Source organism: Trematosphaeria pertusa (assembly GCF_010094035.1).
Source record: "Trematosphaeria pertusa strain CBS 122368 unplaced genomic scaffold BU26scaffold_1, whole genome shotgun sequence".
NCBI classification, from domain to species: domain Eukaryota; kingdom Fungi; phylum Ascomycota; class Dothideomycetes; order Pleosporales; family Trematosphaeriaceae; genus Trematosphaeria; species Trematosphaeria pertusa.
Genome location: NW_022987212.1, coordinates 4212064 through 4230880, shown reverse-complemented (window position 1 = coordinate 4230880; position 18817 = coordinate 4212064). Strand labels below are relative to the sequence as shown.

Here is an 18817-nt window from a genome sequence, read left to right as displayed (position 1 = left end):
ATCCAAGGATATCGCAGGCTTCACGACGGAGAGCTCGCCACTTGCGATACGGCATGCAGACTTTGTAAGCTCCCTCACGTCGAAAAGACGCAAGAATGCGGGCCTCTTGCGCAGATCGGGCGACTTATCCCCGCATCGAGAGGCAGCTTGGCGGCTAGCGATCACAAGCTGGAGCTCCACCCCTCTGCCCGGAGCTGGGCCTGCGACGTCTACCATTCACGGCCGCTGGGCTAGCCTGAACGGTCGCCCAAGACAAAGAAGATCCTCGGCACTGCTCCAGCGTCGAGATGGGTGACGTCTTCGTTATAAATATTATATCCCCGGCTTCCCGCCCTCGACTCCGCACGCATACATCATCGCATTCCTCCCTCTGCCCACCCACAGCAATTGCACAGACAGCTTTACAGAACTCACAATGGCTGCCAACCCAGATACCCTGCTGCGCGACGTCAACATCCTCGGCGCACTGAACGACCAGAACAGGCATATCCTCAGCAAAGATGCCGCCGTCTTCCTCGCCCTCCTCCACCGCACATTCAACGAGCGCCGGAAAGCCCTCCTCCAACGACGCATGATCCGACAGCAGGACCTCGACAAGGGCAATCTGCTCGACTTCCTCCCCGAGACGAGGCATATCCGCGAGAACGATGCGTGGAAGGGAGCTCCGCCGGCCCCAGGGCTCGTGGACAGGCGGGTGGAGATCACAGGCCCGACGGATCGCAAGATGGTCGTCAATGCCCTCAACTCTGACGTTTGGACATATATGGCGGACTTTGAGGGTGAGTCCCGGCGGCAGCCGGAAGTGTGACAAACAGGCAGCTAACGGATCTAGATTCGAGCGCGCCGACATGGGACAACATGATCAACGGCCAGCTCAACCTCTACGACGCCATCCGCAAGCAGGTCGACTTCAAGCAGGGCGAGAAGGAGTACAAGCTGCGCACCGACCGCGTCCTCCCCACACTCATTGCCCGCGCCCGCGGCTGGCATCTAGAGGAGAAGCACTTCACCGTGGACGGCGAGCCCATTTCCGGCGGCTTGTTCGACTTTGGTCTGTACTTCTTCAACAATGCCCACGAGCTCGTAAAGCGCGGCACCGGCCCATACTTCTACCTCCCCAAGATGGAGTCACATCTCGAGGCCAGGCTCTGGAACGACGTCTTCAACATGGCTCAGGACTACATTGGCATGCAACGAGGCACTATCCGCGCGACCGTGCTGATTGAGACCATCACTGCAGCTTTCGAGATGGATGAGATCATCTACGAGCTCCGCGACCACTCCGCTGGCCTCAACTGCGGCCGCTGGGACTACATCTTCAGCACCATCAAGCGTTTCCGCCAGAATCCCAACTTCGTCCTCCCCGACCGCGACTCCGTGACCATGACCGTCCCCTTCATGGACGCCTACGTCAAGCTCCTGATCAAGACCTGCCATAGGCGAGGCGTCCACGCCATGGGAGGCATGGCCGCCCAGATCCCCATCAAAACCGACCCGGCTGCGAACGACGCCGCCATGGAAAAGGTCCGCGCCGACAAGCTCCGCGAAGTGCGCGCCGGCCACGACGGCACATGGGTTGCGCATCCCGTCCTCGCAGCCATCGCATCAGATGTCTTCAACAAGCACATGCCGACGCCCAACCAGATGCACGTCCGTCGCGAGGACGTGCACATCACCGCCAACGACCTGCTCAACATGAACGTGCCCGGCAAGGTCACCGAGGCTGGTATCCGCAAGAATCTCGACATCGGCCTTAGCTACATGGAGGCGTGGCTCCGGGGCGTCGGATGCGTGCCCATCAACTATCTCATGGAGGACGCTGCTACAGCCGAGGTGTCGAGGAGCCAGCTCTGGCAGTGGAGCAGGCATCAGGTCAAGACTGCAGAGGGCAAGAACGTCACCAAGGACTATGCGCTCAAGCTGCTGCGCGAGCAGGCACAGAAGCTGAGCGAGAAGGCGCCGAAGGGGAACAAGCTCCACCTCGCCGCGAAGTACTTCGAGAGCCAGGTGACGGGCGAGGACTACGCTGAGTTCTTGACATCGTAAGCCCCTTCCCATCCCACCAACCTTCGCACAACTAACATGAAGCAGGTTGCTCTACAACGAAATCACAAACGTAGGTCCCCCCAAGGGTGCTTCAAAGTTGTGATGTGTTCCTCCAAGGCTTTCCTTCCCCGCATCCTGCTGTAACATTACAAAAGCCCTTCCAAGGTTGCTCCCCGGCGTGGCGTAATGGGCTCGTAAGCGAAAAATAAATTACTCAATTCGCCTTTGCATGATTCGCTGCTTCATGTTGCTACTCTGCATAATTCATGTGAACACTTCGCTGATGTCATGTCTTCTTACAGGCTGGTTCCCCTGTCGCGGCCGCTAAGCTTTGAGGCGTTACCCCCGAAGCGAAAACCGAACGAACCGAGGTCCGCGCGAGAAGCGATCCCTTCCTGCGGGACGAGAATTATCGACGGATGCGGGGGATTTGTGGAATGATGGCATGATCTCGCATGTGAAGACCTGTAGGCTTTGTGAGTGGCGAGCGTTGAGCATGAGATGCTAAATGCTGCTGGAGTCGGAGCCAGACGAGGCACTGGACATGTGGGGTGCGGAGGGATGTCTGACGACTTGATGGTTTAAGAGTGTTATTGCGACCCTTTGTTGCAGGTCCAGACGACGCTGTGTTGATGGTGGCGCTCGGGCCGACGTTGTCCCGGACTCTTGCACGTTTAGGCTGGAAATGTTTGCCCCGCCCTATTCCGTTTCATCCTGTCCCCTCAAGTCTCATCTAAGTCTCGTCTAGTCTCATTGTTTCCTACAATTTTGTCCATTGTACGTAGTACCATCCTATACCGCGCTTGCGATAGCCGCTCCCTCCGATGTCCGCCTTGCGGGATCGTGGGAAACCAATCAGCTGGCTGATCGCACAGCTGAAGAAAGAAAAAGAGCATTTCGAAGATGAGGTAAATTGGTTAGCCTACGGTCAGGTCAAACGGGTTGAAGCATGTGATGATCTCCTCAAAGAAGGCACCAATTCGTTAGCGAAAGGATCCAAGAAACGCCGCTCTGCAAGACTTCGAGTACGATCACTTTTGGTGGACGCTTTCCTAGACGTCGGCCAGGAAGTGTTCCTCTTGTGCACTTTGGCAGTAACTATATCGAACCTGGCTACTATACAATTGGGTTCCCTCGTTCCGAAGCTTAGAGACTGGTGGAAATCAGTGTCTCACCGTTGACCGAAGTTGCTCGTGTCACTTGCGAGAAGTATTCGATTACGGAATTGGTCAAGCCTCTTGCTGGTAATGGTACACGGCCTCCCCCTAGTTTCGTACTAGTTGCGCAGGTTAGTACTGACGCTTCTAAGGCGCTTGCGGTTCCAGTCGCCGATTGGTTGGTAACGTAGAGCTATCTGAGGCTTCACCCACCCGAACGCCGACTCAACCCTCATCGGCGCTGTCTCAACCGGATTTACGCTCTCCGCTGGCGCAATCCGCGATGGATTCAACGCTCCTCGCAAGTCAACCGCAAAGATCAATCTTGGAAGCCGGCTATACAGATCTTCTTGACTTACTCAAACAAGACGAGGAAACGCCCATGAGAGTAAAAATGAACTGTCACTATGCGTTGATCGTTAGGGAACCTTGCGTCCGAAGTTTAGCCTCTTCTCATCCTTAAATAGCTGGCAGTCCCCTCACAGAACCGGATACGAAATCTGGCCCTATCCTCACAAGCATGGCGCAACGCATTTTCGTTCTATGCAGCTCAAATCATGATCCCGTCGTTATTGGAGATCTTGCTTGCCAAACCCACCTTCGCCGGCCGTACACGTACGGAGAGGACTATATACGATGGGCTGGAAATTTTACGAATACGCAAAATCGCACGAAATGCCAAGTCCTGATCGACTGTGCTGTCGCCGACCGCAACCCGAAAACCAAAGTAGCACTTTCATGCTATAAAGCAACCTCAAACGGTGATAACCTGTATATCATCTCCGACCCCGTATTGATCATCTACATATTGATGCGAGCGCAGAATAATCATGCCCGTGGACCCTCCGGGAAATCTTTCCGAATTGTTGGAAGCAAATTATGCTTGGGGTAGGCGTGGGCCTCCCTAACGGTATTTACACACAGCAAAAGCTATACGGCAGACTTTAGAGGCATACTAAGAAGTTGAAATACTCATAATTCCCAACTGACATTCTGGTCACTCGCTAAGAAATGGAGCTATCGTCGTTGCAGCCAATCAGAATAGCGAACCCCAGAACAGCTCTCAGAACGATAATTCGGAAGCCCCGTCACAGAAGAGAACAAGGCTATGTGTACACCTGTCAATAGGATCCCCTGGGAGTTTGGGTCTACATCTGTTAGTGGAACTTGCTGGGAGTGCGGTAATGATAACTCTTTGAAACCAAAGCATAGCTTCTAACACTGCGCAGTTAGAAATCAGTAGATTTGGCAATCACGTCATCAGAACCACGAGTGGGAGAACGGATACTACTGCGGATATATAATGATGAAGGTGTAACTAGAGGCGAGCACCGTTATGAAGCTGGATCTAATGCTTGGAGATACTGTCCACGTCGCGCAAAACCTCTCCCATGTTTCTATAATGTGACTCAAGACACTTGATAATAGTTACCCCAAGGCTAGTGACGGGTAGTTGTAAGAGATTAGGTAGACCCTCCTGTTCTATCTTCTGCCTCTTCTCACCTGGAGAGAGATATAACCCTTTGAAGAGCTGAATCCCAGTTGACATTTCATATAATGCAAGGCCAAATTCGAAAATATCGTCTTGCTCCAGATAGGTATCCAAACCTAAGGAGGAATTCGTGAAGTCCCCAAGGCGAAGGTTCAAGACTTTATCGAGGAAAAAGTTGTCGCAGCTGACATCCCCATGGGCGACGTCGTTCACATGGACGAAGCGTAGTGCGATAGCACCCTGCCGGGCCCAACGGGAAATGAGGACCGCGCTCGCCGGCTGGTTATCGGGTATGCTTAGATATCGCCGTACGGTCTTGTTCTCTGCATATTCAAGAAGTATTCCATCACCACACCTCCCATTGTATCCTAATAATGACGATGGCCTTGGGATATTTGACTTGTAGAGCCTTTCGTATATTCCAGCTTCGCGTTCGCACCGTTCGCGCTCGTCAGGATCGCCGTGGGAGATCTTGATAACTGTTTGAGTGTGAGGAATCAAGAGAGCTAGTCCAGATGTGCCTCCTCCTATTATGTCGGAGGCGGATAGGCCGAGAGGGAGCTGAAGAGTCTTCCGAGTCATGACAGGATTCGGGGCGACGGATCGGAGATGCCCACTAGAATGACTGCGGTGTCAGCAGTCGCATACAAGGACCGAGACCCGCGACTAGATCGCAGCGCCTGGAAGGTGGGGACAGCGCGCGCAGATTAGAGACGTGGGAGGGCTGTTCTAGTGCCTGCCTTTCTAATGAACGCGAACACTTACGGTCAGGTATGGGTGAGTAGAACGAGCCTCAACAGTAGCTTTTTCCGGGGGCGGATGGGTCAAGGGCTGCAGGAGTTCGGGACAACGTCGGCCCGAGAACCAACAGAGTGCCGTCAGCTTCGCCAAGCCATTTATGGCCGAGCAAATGTGAACAGGCCTAGGTGTGGAGTTCGCGAACACCGAAAAGTCGTAGAGCGAGCTAGGCCGATTACCTCCTGTCGTAAGCGTCTCTTTGGGCCATATCTACTTCGCTACACGCTGCTTTAAACGTCACCAAATCCTGGCGCTTAGAGTGTCGCCTTATCACCCTGCAGCCTGCAGTCCGTAACCAGTACTAATACTACCTGAAGCGGAACTGGCGGAAACAATATAGCTGGATACAGTCCCATGGCAGACGGCGGATCGGACAGGAAGCGTCGTGTTCTTGCGCCTTTGGGTCGTATGTGCTGGGGTTGTGCGGATAGAGGGTATGTATTGACGGTGTGGGTTGGGTGTGGAGGTTGGATTGGTTTTGGTGGAGATGGGGGTAATAGTGATGAGGGGAGTGTGTGGATGGTGTTGAGGGATTTGGTGGGAAGAGTGTAAAGGATTTTGGGTCTATGGAGTGGTGGGTGTGGAGGAATGGCGTGAGTATTGAGATGGGCGACACTTCAAACGTCCTGATGCTCTAAGTCTACGAAACAGTTTTCCCATGACACTCAACACGACTGGAATCATTCCTAGAGGCAAATTTACCAGGACTATCCTGCTATATGCCGCCATCCACGGTTATATCTAGTTTTGACGTTGTGCGACCTCTAGGCGACCTCCAGCACACCGCCAGCATTCGGGACTGCTCGAGTTCACCTTGTGGTATGGTTGGAGTTCTGCCCCAGAAGTATCTGTACCTGCGCGATACTTGCACTTCCCCTTCCCTATTGGTTGTTATGCATATGCCTCCTTGCTTACAGGGTATGTGTAGAGCACGCGACCTCTCAGCGACCCAGCTGTTCGATTAGGTATTGAAGTCCATCCCGCATCCTAACACTAAAACCATCCACGTGCACCGACACATTGATGCGATCGCTCCAAATGCGCACACGACCCTTTCTCTCTCTATACGCAAGGATCCCTCACATGCATTAGGATCCCCCTTACACCTGCACCCCAACCTTACCCATGCCCACCCACATGCGCGCACGCACACAGCGGCAACGGCGTCCACACCCCAGCGCGCCACACCTTGTTCTCACCCCGTGCTTCCGCATCCGGTAATATGATGTCAAACCCCCTGTTGCGCAAGGATACACCGCGCAACGTGGCTCGCTACACTTCCCCATGTTCTGTGGCACATCGGAGGGTGCCGAAAGATCGGCGTTCGGAAGGGGAAGTTGGGTTGCCTCCGAGTTGGGAAGAGGTGGTTGGTGGGGACAGGGTCGGATGACCGATCGGCTTGCAGGTGCTTCTTCACTCACCGGTCGGAGCGAGAATGGGAAGGCGCGAGGTGATGCAGGTGGGAAAGCACACCCATCTGCGTTTACGTATTCCATTTCCTTGTGCAGTAAAACGGGCGGGCGAGGTATTGCATCGTGTATTACTTTAGAGAGGCGGGAGGTGATGACCTGCCGAAGTGGAAGTTGAAGATTTCGATAGTCGGATGATGGGTCGGAAACGGAAGTGCATGACGGTCAGGTTTGGCGATCGTCATTGCGGAACTTCGAGTCGCAATACGTACTTTATGATGTATTTTATGGGGCAATGTACATTGCTATACAAGGAAGTGAAGTGGGTAAAGCATCTCCAGAAAGCATCTGTGGAAAGAGTTGGAGTAGTTTTCATGACTATCGTTATATAACCGCAACTTCGCAAAAGCTCCGATCTGAGGCTCAAAAAGACCCTGAGATCGCTCGTTAATAAACATTCATAAAGCAGAGCCGGGTATAATCCATCTCCGAATAAGCGACCGCGACCGCGCGAATGCCCGACTTCGCACTCCATACGCACATTTCTTCCTCCTCGTGACTGACCATCACCCACCACACCTCGATGTCAGGCGCTTAGGAAGCCTGTGCCGCAGCAACCAGCACATCAATTCCGCTAGCCTGCGTCGCCGCGTTGGTGTTGTCACTCCCACCCTGCCAGCGATCCTCGATCACACCCTCACTGTTCTTCGCGTTGGTCCACGCCGAGTCGGCGTTCTTCTTCAGGAAGTCAGTGAAGGACTGCTGCGGCTCGTTGCCGTTGAGAACGGCGAGCCCGCGCACGAACGCGCCTTTGAACTGCGAGCCCTGGTCATCGAGAGGGCCGGAGACGGGCTCAGTGAGGATGCCGTTGTCGGTGAGGTGCGTGAGGGCACCGTTGGCGATCTGGTTGGCGTGATCAATGTAACCGCCGCTGCATAGATATTAGATCTGTGCTGCAGAGTGAAAAAGAGGCTGTGTTTGGAGGACTTACTCGCCCGTAGCTCGCGCAAGCTCCGACAAACCACCCAGAATAACCCCCTGGTTATACGTAAAGGTCGTCTGCCCGTTATTCGTGCAAGTCGAAATATCAATCCCGTCGTTAATAACATTATCCCCATTGATGAACCCCTTCGTCCAGAACCAGTCCCACTCCATCTGCGCCCAGTGCACGTAATCCGCCTTCTCGTCCCCGCCCACGCGATTCGCCAAGTGCGCCGCCGTGCTCAAAAACAGCTCGTTCGCAATCGCCGCAATACTTGTCTTCTCTTTGTTCCACCAAATGCCGCCATTGCACGGCGTCGTCCAGCCGCCCGTCATGTCTTCAAAAAGGTCTTTCGCAGAGTTGAGATACTTAGCGTCGCTGGTGAGGTCGTAGGCAGCGATCCAGCCCAGCGCCCACCAGCCCATGTCGTCGTAGTAGTCGTTCTTCCAATTGCTGTAGCCCTTTTGGTTGGGCGATTTGGCGTAGGTGTTGGCGATGATGTCAGTTGCGGTTTGTTTGAAGGAAGCGTCATGCTGGCCGAAGCGGGCGAGGGCTTCGACTATGTTGCCTGATTGCCACCAGTAGTCGTTCCTGGAATATGTTAGAATTGAAGTTGAGTTAGAAAGGAGGGGGAAAATCTTGCCATAGTCCAGTGTCTGCACTGTACCACTTATCTTGTAGTGTTTTGATGGCTGCGTTGGCGTTGTCCGCGAAGTCGGCCACTGCAGGGCTGACATAGAGCAAAGAGAAAAACAGAGCTGAGGAGTACTTCATCTTGAAGAGTTCACTGTGAATAGTATGGAAATCGCACGAAATCGCTCGAGGGTGCAGACTTCAGCAATGAAGAGAAAACACTTCAAGACCCGGAAATGCCTCCATTTATCTTCTCTACACCGCCGTCAAGTGACGACAAAAACACAGCCAGGCAGGGCAAGGGCCTTGCAACTGATTCAGAGCGGGATATTGACGTGTGCCTGAGTGCATAGCTCGCTGCGCGCGAACGCCCAGAAGCTTGCACAAGCAAGCACATACAAACAAACCTGTAAAAAGCAGCGCAGGCTGCCTATCTCTGCTAAAGGATCCACAGAACCCCATCCGATCCCTACTGGCGTGACTACGGCCCGTGGCACTGCCAGCATGGCAGTTTCTCGGCTCGTGAGGCACGGAGACCAGGCGACCGATGATCTTGAACAGCTTCATGGCGGTGATAGGAGGCCTATCGCAACCGACAACGGTGATTTTTGCCGCCTATTATTGCGGTGAGCAGAATTATTGACCACGGGTACCTGGAGATCGACGTGGTCCTATCGCACGCGATGAGGTGGGTTCTTCGAGGGACCGCTGTTGGTTCTGAAACGCTCCCAAGTAGATGTTTATAGAGGTCATTGGTACAGAGCGGACATGCCAGGAACAGGCCTGGTTGGGGCTGGTCGTCGGGCGGCCTCGGAAAATCATTGGTCCTGTGGCGACGAATCAGGGTTCAGGCTAAAGCGGGTTAGCTGGGTGATGTGGCACAGTGCTTCGCGGAAGGATCGCCTCAGCCCATAAGAGGGCCTGACCTTGTGAAGAGGTCAGCAAGCGCAGTAAACAATGTGATGGCGACCCTCTTGGAAGCTGGTAATTCGACTTACTGGTTCATGCAGGAGCATGCAGATAGAATCACCCCTCCGACGGCATTGTTAGTGTGACTGCAGCGAACTCTCCAGGCCTTGGGATGTGTAAATAACCCGAGTGAGTTCTCCTGCTCGGCGAGGCATCTCACTGCGCCTGGTTTTCTGAGACACAGAAACGGAGAGCCAGACTCTCATTCGATGTCTAAGCCAGTGAGAGTCAGGAACAAGAAGCTCCTTCTCTTGGCGAGTCAAACAATCCTACTGTGCTATTCTCGTGGGTTGAGCCTTGCTGCCGCGGCAAGGTCCATGGCGGTGCTCTCGTGCGGCGCAAGTCTTCTGTTCGAAGAGCGGCCTGCGGACGATTATAGGCGCGGGCGCGACATCCGACCGCACAAGCGCAAGCGTGGGCCGGCGCACCGTCGATGACAAACGAAAAGCGGGCTCTGCGAAGACTCTGGACTTGGGTGTGTGGGCGAACAGAAATGACGTAGCCAAGAGTAAGACTAAACTCTACCGTGGACCAGTGTGGGCACGCGATGAAGTATGAGAGGCGACCGAACAGGAAGCTGTAGAGGTTTGGGAGGGACGCGAACTGATGAGCGGATACGTTGGTGCGATTGCGTGTCTCCCGGGCGCGACGCGGTGAGCTACGCAATGTCACGTGCAATGAGCCTTTTTTCTCGGCTCCATGACGTCGGCGGGGTTCGCGGGGCATCACGAGCCATCGCAATTCAACGGTTTGCCATGCAAAAGGCAAATTTCGCATCAGCGATCGACCAATCGTGGCTGTCTGTGGCGGTAATCGTGCATTCACCGCCCGGCAGATCTCATGTGAACGCCGCTTCCAGGCCTCAACGCCTCTTGGGCCGTCGTCGCTGCCTTTGATGGCCCATGACGTACCAGTGTCGTAGGCGCGCCCGCACTCACAGCGCGAGCGTGACTCCTTCCCGCTGCGTTACCCCGTATATAAACACGTCTGCCACCGTTTGACCTTCTCTCCTCCATCACCACACTACAACTGAACTCTTCGAACAACTTCAACCACAAGCAAACCCTCAAACCCCCTTCCAACCAACAACCAACCAACAACCAACATGTCTGACATCGGGTGAGCACTGTCGACCCCGCTGTACGCCTCGGTCTCTTGCTAACACGTCGCAGTCGCAAGGGTCTCGGCGAGCAGGCTAAGGAGAAGGCCACCCCCGACTCCCAGAAGTCCACCCTCGACCAGGCCAAGGAGGGCGCCTCGGGCGTGTACGACCGCGCTGCCGGAGCTGTCCAGCCTGGTACGTTCTTCGCTCTTTCCACTCCACCTTCACCTTGCTAACAGCCCTCGCAGAGGGCAACAAGTCCGCGACCCAGAAGGTCGGTGACGCCACCCGATCTGGCGGCGACGATGCCTCCAACCAGGGCAAGGGCATCCTCGCGTCCACCCAGGAGACCCTCGGCAATGCCGCCCAGTCCGTCCAGGACACCTTCTCCGGCAACACTGGCAGCAAGCAATAGACGGTTTCGCTCGATGCGCACGGCTGAGTCCGCTTGATGAGCCTTCTCTTCGATTATGGCTTTGAGAATGGAGGATTCGTGGATACATGTATCACTATACCCTAAGTCTGACGAATGAACATGGTGTCTTGACCTGACTTGATTCCCCTCGTTCTGTGATGTTGCTTCGTGATCTTTGCTGTTCTCTTAATCGTTGACGTCGCGTTGACTGCAATGCTCTGCTACCCTAAGCCTTGGCTTTTGAGATCTTTACTCATCACCATCTTCACATGCGGTCACGTTCATTCGCTTCTTGGTAAAACCACTGCCCAATCACGGATTTCTCATTCCAGCCGTTACAAATCCTCATCCTCCACCTCTTCAATCTCCACATGCCGAAGCTTGTTCTCTGCTACTCTGCCCTCCGATACTACATCCCCCATCCCGCCCTTCGCCTCAGCCTCGATCATGTGGTGCTCAGCTTCTTGAACCGCGGCCTCGGCAGCCTTATGTGCCACTGTATCCACTCCCTGTGTCTTCAAGAACTCCTCCAGCTCTGGATCTGTGTGCGTCTCCGGTTCCGCCTCCGCCTCAACTTTCGCGATATTCATATATCCCTCCTTCTGCAGCTTGTCGAACTCCTCGGGCTCTAGTAGCCGCCCTTCGCCCTTGGCTAGCTTCATTTTCTGGGCTACAGAGGCGGGCATGAACTTTGTAGCTTCCTTGAGCAGATTGCGGACCTGTGGCGCGGCTTCGTAGACAAGTGTCGGTTTCTTGGGCTCTGGAGGCGCTTCTTCCGCGTGCGAATCCCGTCCTCGTCGTCGCGGTATCGGTGGAGGTGTGTCTCTCGGCATGGGGATATTTCTAACGTCAGAATCCGTATCGCTGCTCTCCTCTCCATCGCGCCCTTTCCAGCTCCCGTCTCTCGACCTCTTACCCAGCACACCTCCTCGTCCACTCCCGCCTCTTCCGCCGCGATCGCCGCGATCATCTATCCTCGGGGGCTTGAATTGCGGTGCCTTGTCCCCTAGCGCCGCCCTCGCCTTGTTCACCGCCGCCAGGTCCTTCTCTAGCTCCGCGAGTCTCTGTTTCTCGTGCGGTCGCAGTGACCCGCTCTGTGCAGCTTCCTTGAGGGCATCGATGTCGCGCTGGATCCGGGCGGGGTTGCGGCGGGCGAACTTCTCGGTGCGCTGCGCTTGGAGCTGGGCTTTTTGCTTCTTGATCTGCTTCTGTTTTTCCGCTTTCTTGTGCTCTTGGACGGGGTTGAAGTTCTTCTCTTTCGCCATTGTGGTAGTTGGTAAGGCGTTGCTCCGTAGTATGTGAGCGATTAGATCCAGTATTGTGATGTGGTGAGGTTGGCGCTGCAATGCCCCAAAGTTCTGGATGCCAAGACGGCGAAAAGTGGGACCCGCCAAAGCTCGTGATGACGCGATGCGGCTTTCACTCGGTAACCAACCCTGGACCATCGGACCGCTCGCGCGCCGCGATGTTAGTTACCTTTCCGTGTTCTCACTCTCAGCCAGTCCGATAGCGGCCATCGCATTCCCTTTCGCTTTCGCTTGGTTCATGCCGCCCATACTGCAACATCCGAGCCCGCGCCCTGACGCGTGTTGAACTTCAACATGTTCGTCCCACGAGCTCTCAGGCTGAAGGGCGTCAAAGAAAGCCAGAAGCCGAAGCCGCAGAAGCAACAACGGTCGGAGCAAACCGCCGAAGAGGCCAGCATCACCAATGAGGAAGCCCTCATAAACGCCATGGAAAAGACAAGTACGACATCACCAGCTCCGCAACAACAAGAACGCGTTAACCACAAGCAACCCATCTCCCAAGGATCTAGGTTCACCAGCATACCCGTAACGCCGGAGTTCCTTGCTCAATTGGCTGCGGGGGTCGAGTTGATCTTCACAGATTACGCGCATCAGGACCCAGAGGGCGTGGCGTGGCTCAAAGAGCGATATAGGTTTGTGGATGGCGAGGAGAAATGTAGATTCTGACCCCCGTATTCTCTAGGAGGCTGATCTGACCATCCACACAGTCATTCACCTCACAGCGATCCTCGAGCATCCACACATCTCGAATCTCAAGCCCCAACCTACCCAAAACCTCCTGCGACAAGCGATCCGGGAGCATTCAAGTCCCACACTTGAGCTCTCCGCCAACGGCTTCTATGTCCGCCGCCGGCCCTCCACGTATCCATTCTCATTTATCCCGTACAACTCATTCAGCGTGGTAGACGATGAAGGGGTGAGCTTTTGGGACCAACGGACCATCTACGTCGAACCGCATATACGCCATTTGTGCAAGACTCCAGCAAAGGTCGCACACTGGTTGAAAGAGCATGGGCAGATTAAGGCAAAGTGGCTGCCAATTCAGGCAGTCCATACCTTGTACAACAGTTGCGCTTTCGTTGTCCTCAGCGGAAATGTCATGCATGAGGACGTGTGGAGGAAGTGGAGGGACACCGGAAAACCTGACGACTGGAAGATCATGACGAAGGTTGAACATACGAAGCGCACGCGAGAGTACCTGCAGTTGCTGAAGGAAAATCATCCAATCCCCAAACGCGCTGCCCAGATCGAGCTGGCGCTCAGTAACCCAAACGCTACTACGACGGCTTCGAATGCCAGCGGCAACTACAGCAATCACCAAGCTAAGGGAAAGAATAAACGAAAGAGGAAGGAGAAGGACAACCAGAAGAAATCAACTCCGCTTCACGATGAGGATACTAACGTGGATGATCATGTAGCCGAAGAGGGTGATGAAGTCCACTCGAACAAACGCAGAGGCTGAGCATCCATGTGTGGGGCTTCCCATCAGCAACTCGACATTACCACCAAAGCGCAAGAACTGCATCATCGGAAAATAATGGTCATGTCTGCATCCATGGATCCACACAATGAAGTCCTCACGTGCTCCGGATGCGCCTGCAGGCGTTGATATTGCCACTGACTCGCCAGCACTGACATCACAAAGTTGCCGAGATGATCGCCATGGCGCGCCTGATTCGCGCCCGAGGAACCTCAGCTTTGAGGAGGGGAAGAGCCGCGGTTCCTGCTCTAAGCATCTGGCTGTATATTTGGTTTCCGCCGTAGTTTATACGATAATTGAACGGGAAGGCCTTCGCATCTCGCTCCTCACCTCTGATTTGTCGATTTCTCGTCGTCGCTCCCAACCCTGTTGACGCTGCCTCTGGATTTCAGTTTTACACAAGATGGCTACAATAGTAGAGAGGACTTCAGAGGGGATCATCTATAGGGCTTCTAAGACGTATCCTATTCCGGATGTTGATATCCTGACGCTCCTATTTGGTGCGTAACTGCTTGATCGCAGGCATCCGCAACGCCTGACCACGTGACAATTCTAGCAACCCACTCTGTGATTCTAACTATTCACAAATGCAGACCACTCCTTAGCTAAACCCGACACCGAAATTCACGTCTCCGCCGCAGACCCCACCCTCTCTCTAACCGTCTCCCGAGCGCGCACCCTCACAGAAGCAACTTCATCAGCTCTCCGCAGGCACTTCGAGATCGGGGCGAACGGGGGTGGCAAAGACATTGTGTCCGTCATTTCAACTGGCAATTATCTCCTCCCCGTGCTCTGCTATGGCATTCTTGGAGCCGGTGGCGTGTTTTCCGCTGCCTCAGCTGCGAGTACTGCTAGTGAGCTGTGCAAGCAAATAGAGGGTGCCGAAAGTAGGATTTTGTGCTCTGTCGAAGCGACTAGGGATGTCGCTGTCAAGGCGGCTGAGAAGGCGGGCTGGGGACGGAATGGTGGAGGGAGAGTGCTGGTGATGAGCGAGGGAAGGGAGTGGAGTTTGAGGGCTGTCCAGGCGGATGGGCAGCTAGGCCTGAATCTAATCGACGAGAGTCAGAGGTTGCCGTGGGAGAGAATCACCGATAGGGAGACGCTGGACAATAGCCTGATTATCCTGATCTACAGCTCCGGCACCACTGGACTGCCCAAGGGTAAGCCAAACCCCAGATATCTTCTATCCCAGTCTGCTAACAACGACCAGGCGTGAAACTCTCCCACCGCAACGTAGTTGCTGAAGCAGTCATCCCGGGCGACATGTTCAAATCTTGGATAGCCTCGTCAAACCCCAACTTCGAATACCGCACCCTCGCTCATCTGCCCACCGCGCACATAGCAGGCATCCAAGGCTACCTCATCAACCCTTTCTACATGGGCGGCCCCGTGTACTGGATGCCGCGCTTCTCGTTCCCGGAGTTCCTAGCGTATAACAAGAAATACCGCATCACCTTCTTCTTCACCGTGCCTCCAATCTACCTCCTGATCGCGAAGAGCCCCGAAGTCACGGACCAATTTAAGACGCTGGAGATTGCAGTCAGCGGTGCGGCGCCGCTGGGGAAGGACCTGCAGCACGCGGCGAGCGCGAAGCTAGGCGGTCCAGACTGCTTCATCAGCCAGACGTGGGGCTTGAGCGAGACGACGGGGAGTGCGACCGTAATGCCATTCGGGATGACGGACGACACTGGATCCGTCTCGCCACTCATTCCCAACATGCTAGCGCGCATTGTAGACGACGAGGGGAAAGACGTCGAGCCCGGGAAGCCGGGCGAGGTGCTCGTCAAGGGCCCCGTGGTCTGCAAAGGATACCACAAGAACGAGGCGGCGAACGCAGAGGCCTTTACCGGCGAGTGGTTCCACACCGGCGACGTCGCCGAGTTCCGCAACGGCCTGTTCTACATCGTCGACCGCAAGAAGGAACTCATCAAGTACAAGGGGCTGCAGGTCGCGCCTGCCGAGCTCGAAGCGCTGCTCGTTAATCACCCGGATATCCTCGACGCTGCGGTCATCGGCGTGGAGACGGAGGACGGGCATAATGAGGTGCCGCGGGCGTATGTGGTGGCGGGCACGAAGAAGATTTCTGATAAGAAGATTATGCGGTATGTGAGGGAGACTGTGGCGGGGCATAAGCAGTTGAGGGGTGGTGTCGTGTTTGTGGATGCGATTCCGAAGAGTGCGAGTGGGAAGATTTTGAGGAAGGATTTGAGGGTGCGGGCGAGGAGGGAGAGGGGCGCGAGGTTGTAGGGGATGCAGAGTAGTGACTGGGAAGAATGGATGGCGTATACATTAAATGTCTCGCGTCACCTGCTTCGTAGGCAGCTATACCAGCGGAAACCATGAGGGGGAGTACCTAGGTATGATTACGACGTGGTTTCGAAGGCACTAAGTTACGTTCCGTGACTACATACTCCGTATGTAGTAAAGCGTAAGTCAATATAGCAGGCATTATACTATACTGCAATCGGTTTTCAGGGATAGGAATTTTTTTATTCGCTTCGCACCATCTAGCCATCTAGGCTTCTCTACGTATTTCCTCTAGCAGGCATGCTGCGATAAAGCTATCGGTCCAAACGCGCTCTTCATGGTTCGGCCAAGCCCGCGCAAAAGCATCCCGTTCTGGACTGTTTTGCTCATCATGTTCGACAAAATCCCCCATTCCATGGGACACGGAGGGCGTGGCCAATAGCCAGAGTTCTCCGCGCCTTGTCCATCGTTCACTGAGCCTTGGGCATTGGCGCCCGGCGCAAAAGCATCCTACCCCAGACTGTTATTCTGCTCACCGTGTCCTGCATGATTTGGGTCATTTTGCGGATCTTGAGCAACCCCGGGTTCTTCGTATTGCAAGTGACCTAGTGAACTTTTTGCGACAGTGCGTTTTGCGCGTCTTGCAGATGAAGATGATGTCGCCGTTGATTCCTTTCGCTTATCTACGATTGTCGGCGAAACGGAACGGGGCTGGGCCTCTGTTTTGCCAGCGTCTTGGGTGAAGGCCAGCGACTCTTCATCGTCTTCAGAGGCAGGCGCGCCAGAATGACGCGAGATCTTTGACCTGACGTATCCCTGGATCTCAGAGTCCTGGATAGAGCGCGAGGAGTCTTGCCGTCGTATATCGCCTTCGAAATCGGGCGAACCGGGACACCGGCCGGCCTGTGATCTTATGTACCGTTGGATTTCGGAGTCTCGAAAATAGTGATCATCTTGCCGGAAGGCAGTGGGGTGAAGGGCCGGTAGGTCGGACTGTCCAATCTCACGCTGTTGTCTTTCGTAACGCATTGGTGTCGGTGTTTGAGGCGCCTCTGGCTCCGATGCTCTTTCCAAACACTCTTTAGCTGAATACCGCTGCTTTGGGTCTATGACCAGCATACCCAATAAAATATCAAGCAGGCTATCGGAGTCCCAGTCCTTCAATTCCTCGACGATCTGTTCACACCAGGATAGTTGCGACTCCCTACTATATTCTGGGAGACCACAACCGTACTGGAAGACAACAACGCCAAGAGACCAAATATCAACGGCACACGTGTATCTAGGGCTTCCGATAGAGTTTGGGCGACAGTATTGAGCAATCTCAGGAGCAGCATAGACGAGCGTGCCGCATTGAGTTTCCAAATAGCTGCCTGCCTTTGCTAGGCCAAAGTCCGATAGCTTGACGTGAAACGGACTACGGGATAAGACGAGAATGTTCTCCGGTTTGATGTCTCGATGGACGATAGGTGGCATCTGAGCATGAAGGTATGACAAAGCTAAAGAGCTTTGACGAAGCAGATTCCAAACATCGCTCTCAGAGACGGCCTGTAGGTGATTTTGATGCTCAAGGTTTCCGAGCGGAAGATACTCTAGCAATAACTGAGGGTTCGGCTCGTCTAATGTTAAGTATAGCTTAACAATGTGCTCCTAGTAATACAATAAGTATAACAATTTCTAGAGCTATATTAATACTTACATGCGAGATATTACGCATTACATCAGCCTCCCTTCTCCAGTCGAATGCATGGGGTTTGCGGCACTTCTTAGAAGCATATTCCAATCCGGTACTGACATCCCAGACACGACTTACAACCCCGAATGACCCTTCGCCGAGCTTTCCTCGCTTCAGAAGAATAGGCCTTTGGTTGGGGGGTGTCTCTCCCGCTGGGAGCAGCTGTTGAGATTGCGCTCTTGAGGCCCAAAGCACCAAATGCTAGCTCGTTATTCGTGGCGACCCCGAGAAATTGGCCGACGTTGTCAAAGAACAGATCTGGATGTAGATGATCTTTGGAGACGAAGATCTGGAACTTGAGATTTGGAAGGATTTCGACGACGATTGTCTCGGTCTTGTCAGGGACTTGGTGGCCGCCTATGATCCATTTGAACTTGCTGCGTCTCTCTCTCCCCTTGCGGTCGTACGTGACAATGGTCCCGTAAGATGAGATATCTCGCACAATCAGTCGGCGTTGGTCATCGAAAGTGATGTAGCAATGTCGGCGACTGATGCCGGGAAGATGTGGGAGGACAATGTCGCAGCTATTCCTGTTGGTGCCAAAGACAATGCCGAGGCCGCCTTTAAGCTTGTGGCTAAACCTCAACTCCAGTCCGGGACCACGATCCTGGGGCTGGACTTTGTCGTCGTAGTCATCGTCCGGTGGAGCGGTTGTTTCGCTGCTTTGCCTGCCCTGCAGCTCAGGCGATTGTCGCGTCGCATCAACGCGCCGAGGGCGGTCTGCGGGGCTGTTGACGGGGTCTTCGATCACCTCGATCGCACGGCGACTACGTTCAAATGGATACAAGCAAGCGATCAAGTCTTCCATCATCGCAACGAGTCTTCCTGCTAACGACAGAGGAAGTTTGGGCAAGTAAGGCTGGGGATGGGAGGTCCGCCTTTGACTTTTTGTAGATGGGGGCTGGACGTAATGCAGATGTGCAAACAAAAGAACCCTCATGCCCAATCAACCTGCAGCAGCCCGGCTGCAGCTTGTTCCGCGCAACCAAGGTGTGCCACTGTGGCCTGCCATGGCAGCGAGCTGCAGCTTGTTCCGCGCAACCAA

The 18817-nt window shown here is 54.4% G+C and overlaps 9 protein-coding genes across 9 annotated transcripts; 4 read left to right on the top strand and 5 right to left on the bottom strand.

Annotated features, from left to right (window-relative positions):
* Nucleotides 1-415: 415 nt before the first annotated feature.
* Nucleotides 416-2046, top strand: BU26DRAFT_412791 (malate synthase; the record flags this gene model as incomplete). The annotated part of the gene is made up of 2 exons (XM_033822988.1): nt 416-779; nt 833-2046. 2 exons carry the CDS (start codon nt 416-418, stop codon nt 2044-2046), a joined length of 1578 nt encoding a protein of 525 aa, XP_033692144.1.
* A 2471-nt stretch (nt 2047-4517) lies between these two features.
* On the bottom strand, nt 4518-5516 carry BU26DRAFT_513847 (uncharacterized protein). Its single transcript, XM_033827705.1, has 2 exons — nt 5461-5516; nt 4518-5311 (listed from the first exon to the last, which is right to left on the bottom strand). The coding sequence occupies exon 2, from the start codon at nt 5275-5277 to the stop codon at nt 4552-4554; it is 726 nt and encodes a 241-aa protein (XP_033692143.1). The 5' UTR covers nt 5278-5311; nt 5461-5516; the 3' UTR covers nt 4518-4551.
* Nucleotides 5517-7424: 1908 nt separating this feature from the next.
* Nucleotides 7425-8746, bottom strand: BU26DRAFT_36959 (glycoside hydrolase family 76 protein). Its single transcript, XM_033822523.1, has 3 exons — nt 8528-8746; nt 7894-8475; nt 7425-7833 (listed from the first exon to the last, which is right to left on the bottom strand). The coding sequence occupies exons 1-3, from the start codon at nt 8656-8658 to the stop codon at nt 7497-7499; spliced, it is 1050 nt and encodes a 349-aa protein (XP_033692142.1). The 5' UTR covers nt 8659-8746; the 3' UTR covers nt 7425-7496.
* Nucleotides 8747-9296: 550 nt separating this feature from the next.
* Nucleotides 9297-10537, bottom strand: BU26DRAFT_36970 (uncharacterized protein). Its single transcript, XM_033822524.1, has 3 exons — nt 9760-10537; nt 9516-9699; nt 9297-9443 (listed from the first exon to the last, which is right to left on the bottom strand). The coding sequence occupies exons 1-2, from the start codon at nt 10261-10263 to the stop codon at nt 9643-9645; spliced, it is 561 nt and encodes a 186-aa protein (XP_033692141.1). The 5' UTR covers nt 10264-10537; the 3' UTR covers nt 9297-9443; nt 9516-9642.
* Nucleotides 10509-11354, top strand: BU26DRAFT_513844 (uncharacterized protein). The gene is made up of 3 exons (XM_033827704.1): nt 10509-10605; nt 10659-10783; nt 10837-11354. The coding sequence occupies exons 1-3, from the start codon at nt 10592-10594 to the stop codon at nt 11001-11003; spliced, it is 306 nt and encodes a 101-aa protein (XP_033692140.1). The 5' UTR covers nt 10509-10591; the 3' UTR covers nt 11004-11354.
* On the bottom strand, nt 11339-12268 carry BU26DRAFT_473861 (uncharacterized protein; the record flags this gene model as incomplete). The annotated part of the gene is made up of 1 exon (XM_033825483.1): nt 11339-12268. One exon carries the CDS (start codon nt 12266-12268, stop codon nt 11339-11341), a length of 930 nt encoding a protein of 309 aa, XP_033692139.1.
* A 175-nt stretch (nt 12269-12443) lies between these two features.
* BU26DRAFT_473858 (uncharacterized protein) lies at nt 12444-14237 on the top strand. The gene is made up of 2 exons (XM_033825482.1): nt 12444-12965; nt 13018-14237. Exons 1-2 carry the CDS (start codon nt 12605-12607, stop codon nt 13770-13772), a joined length of 1116 nt encoding a protein of 371 aa, XP_033692138.1. The 5' UTR covers nt 12444-12604; the 3' UTR covers nt 13773-14237.
* On the top strand, nt 14194-16037 carry BU26DRAFT_546275 (4-coumarate-CoA ligase-like protein; the record flags this gene model as incomplete). The annotated part of the gene is made up of 3 exons (XM_033831830.1): nt 14194-14290; nt 14384-14950; nt 15001-16037. 3 exons carry the CDS (start codon nt 14194-14196, stop codon nt 16035-16037), a joined length of 1701 nt encoding a protein of 566 aa, XP_033692137.1.
* A 510-nt stretch (nt 16038-16547) lies between these two features.
* On the bottom strand, nt 16548-18580 carry BU26DRAFT_558544 (uncharacterized protein; the record flags this gene model as incomplete). The annotated part of the gene is made up of 2 exons (XM_033832577.1): nt 16548-17656; nt 17851-18580. The coding sequence occupies 2 exons, from the start codon at nt 18578-18580 to the stop codon at nt 16548-16550; spliced, it is 1839 nt and encodes a 612-aa protein (XP_033692136.1).
* Between the last annotated feature and the right edge of the window lie 237 nt (nt 18581-18817).

Excerpts from the sequence above, each read along its gene's own strand:
- BU26DRAFT_36970 (XM_033822524.1), bottom strand. The coding sequence starts at position 10,263 with ATGCGAAATTTGCCTTTTGCATGGCAAACCGTTGAATTGCGATGGCTC. Across the intron at positions 9,700-9,759 it reads CAACCCACGAGAATAGCACA|ACATCGAATGAGAGTCTGGC; the intron begins GTAGGATTGTTT and ends TCACTGGCTTAG.
- BU26DRAFT_36959 (XM_033822523.1), bottom strand. The coding sequence starts at position 8,658 with ATGAAGTACTCCTCAGCTCTGTTTTTCTCTTTGCTCTATGTCAGCCCT. Across the intron at positions 8,476-8,527 it reads AGTGCAGACACTGGACTATG|GAACGACTACTGGTGGCAAT; the intron begins GCAAGATTTTCC and ends AACATATTCCAG. Across the intron at positions 7,834-7,893 it reads CTTGCGCGAGCTACGGGCGA|CGGCGGTTACATTGATCACG; the intron begins GTAAGTCCTCCA and ends ATATCTATGCAG.
- BU26DRAFT_473858 (XM_033825482.1), top strand. The coding sequence starts at position 12,605 with ATGTTCGTCCCACGAGCTCTCAGGCTGAAGGGCGTCAAAGAAAGCCAG. Across the intron at positions 12,966-13,017 it reads TGTGGATGGCGAGGAGAAAT|TCATTCACCTCACAGCGATC; the intron begins GTAGATTCTGAC and ends CCATCCACACAG.
- BU26DRAFT_513844 (XM_033827704.1), top strand. Across the intron at positions 10,784-10,836 it reads TGCCGGAGCTGTCCAGCCTG|AGGGCAACAAGTCCGCGACC; the intron begins GTACGTTCTTCG and ends CAGCCCTCGCAG.
- BU26DRAFT_513847 (XM_033827705.1), bottom strand. The coding sequence starts at position 5,277 with ATGACTCGGAAGACTCTTCAGCTCCCTCTCGGCCTATCCGCCTCCGAC.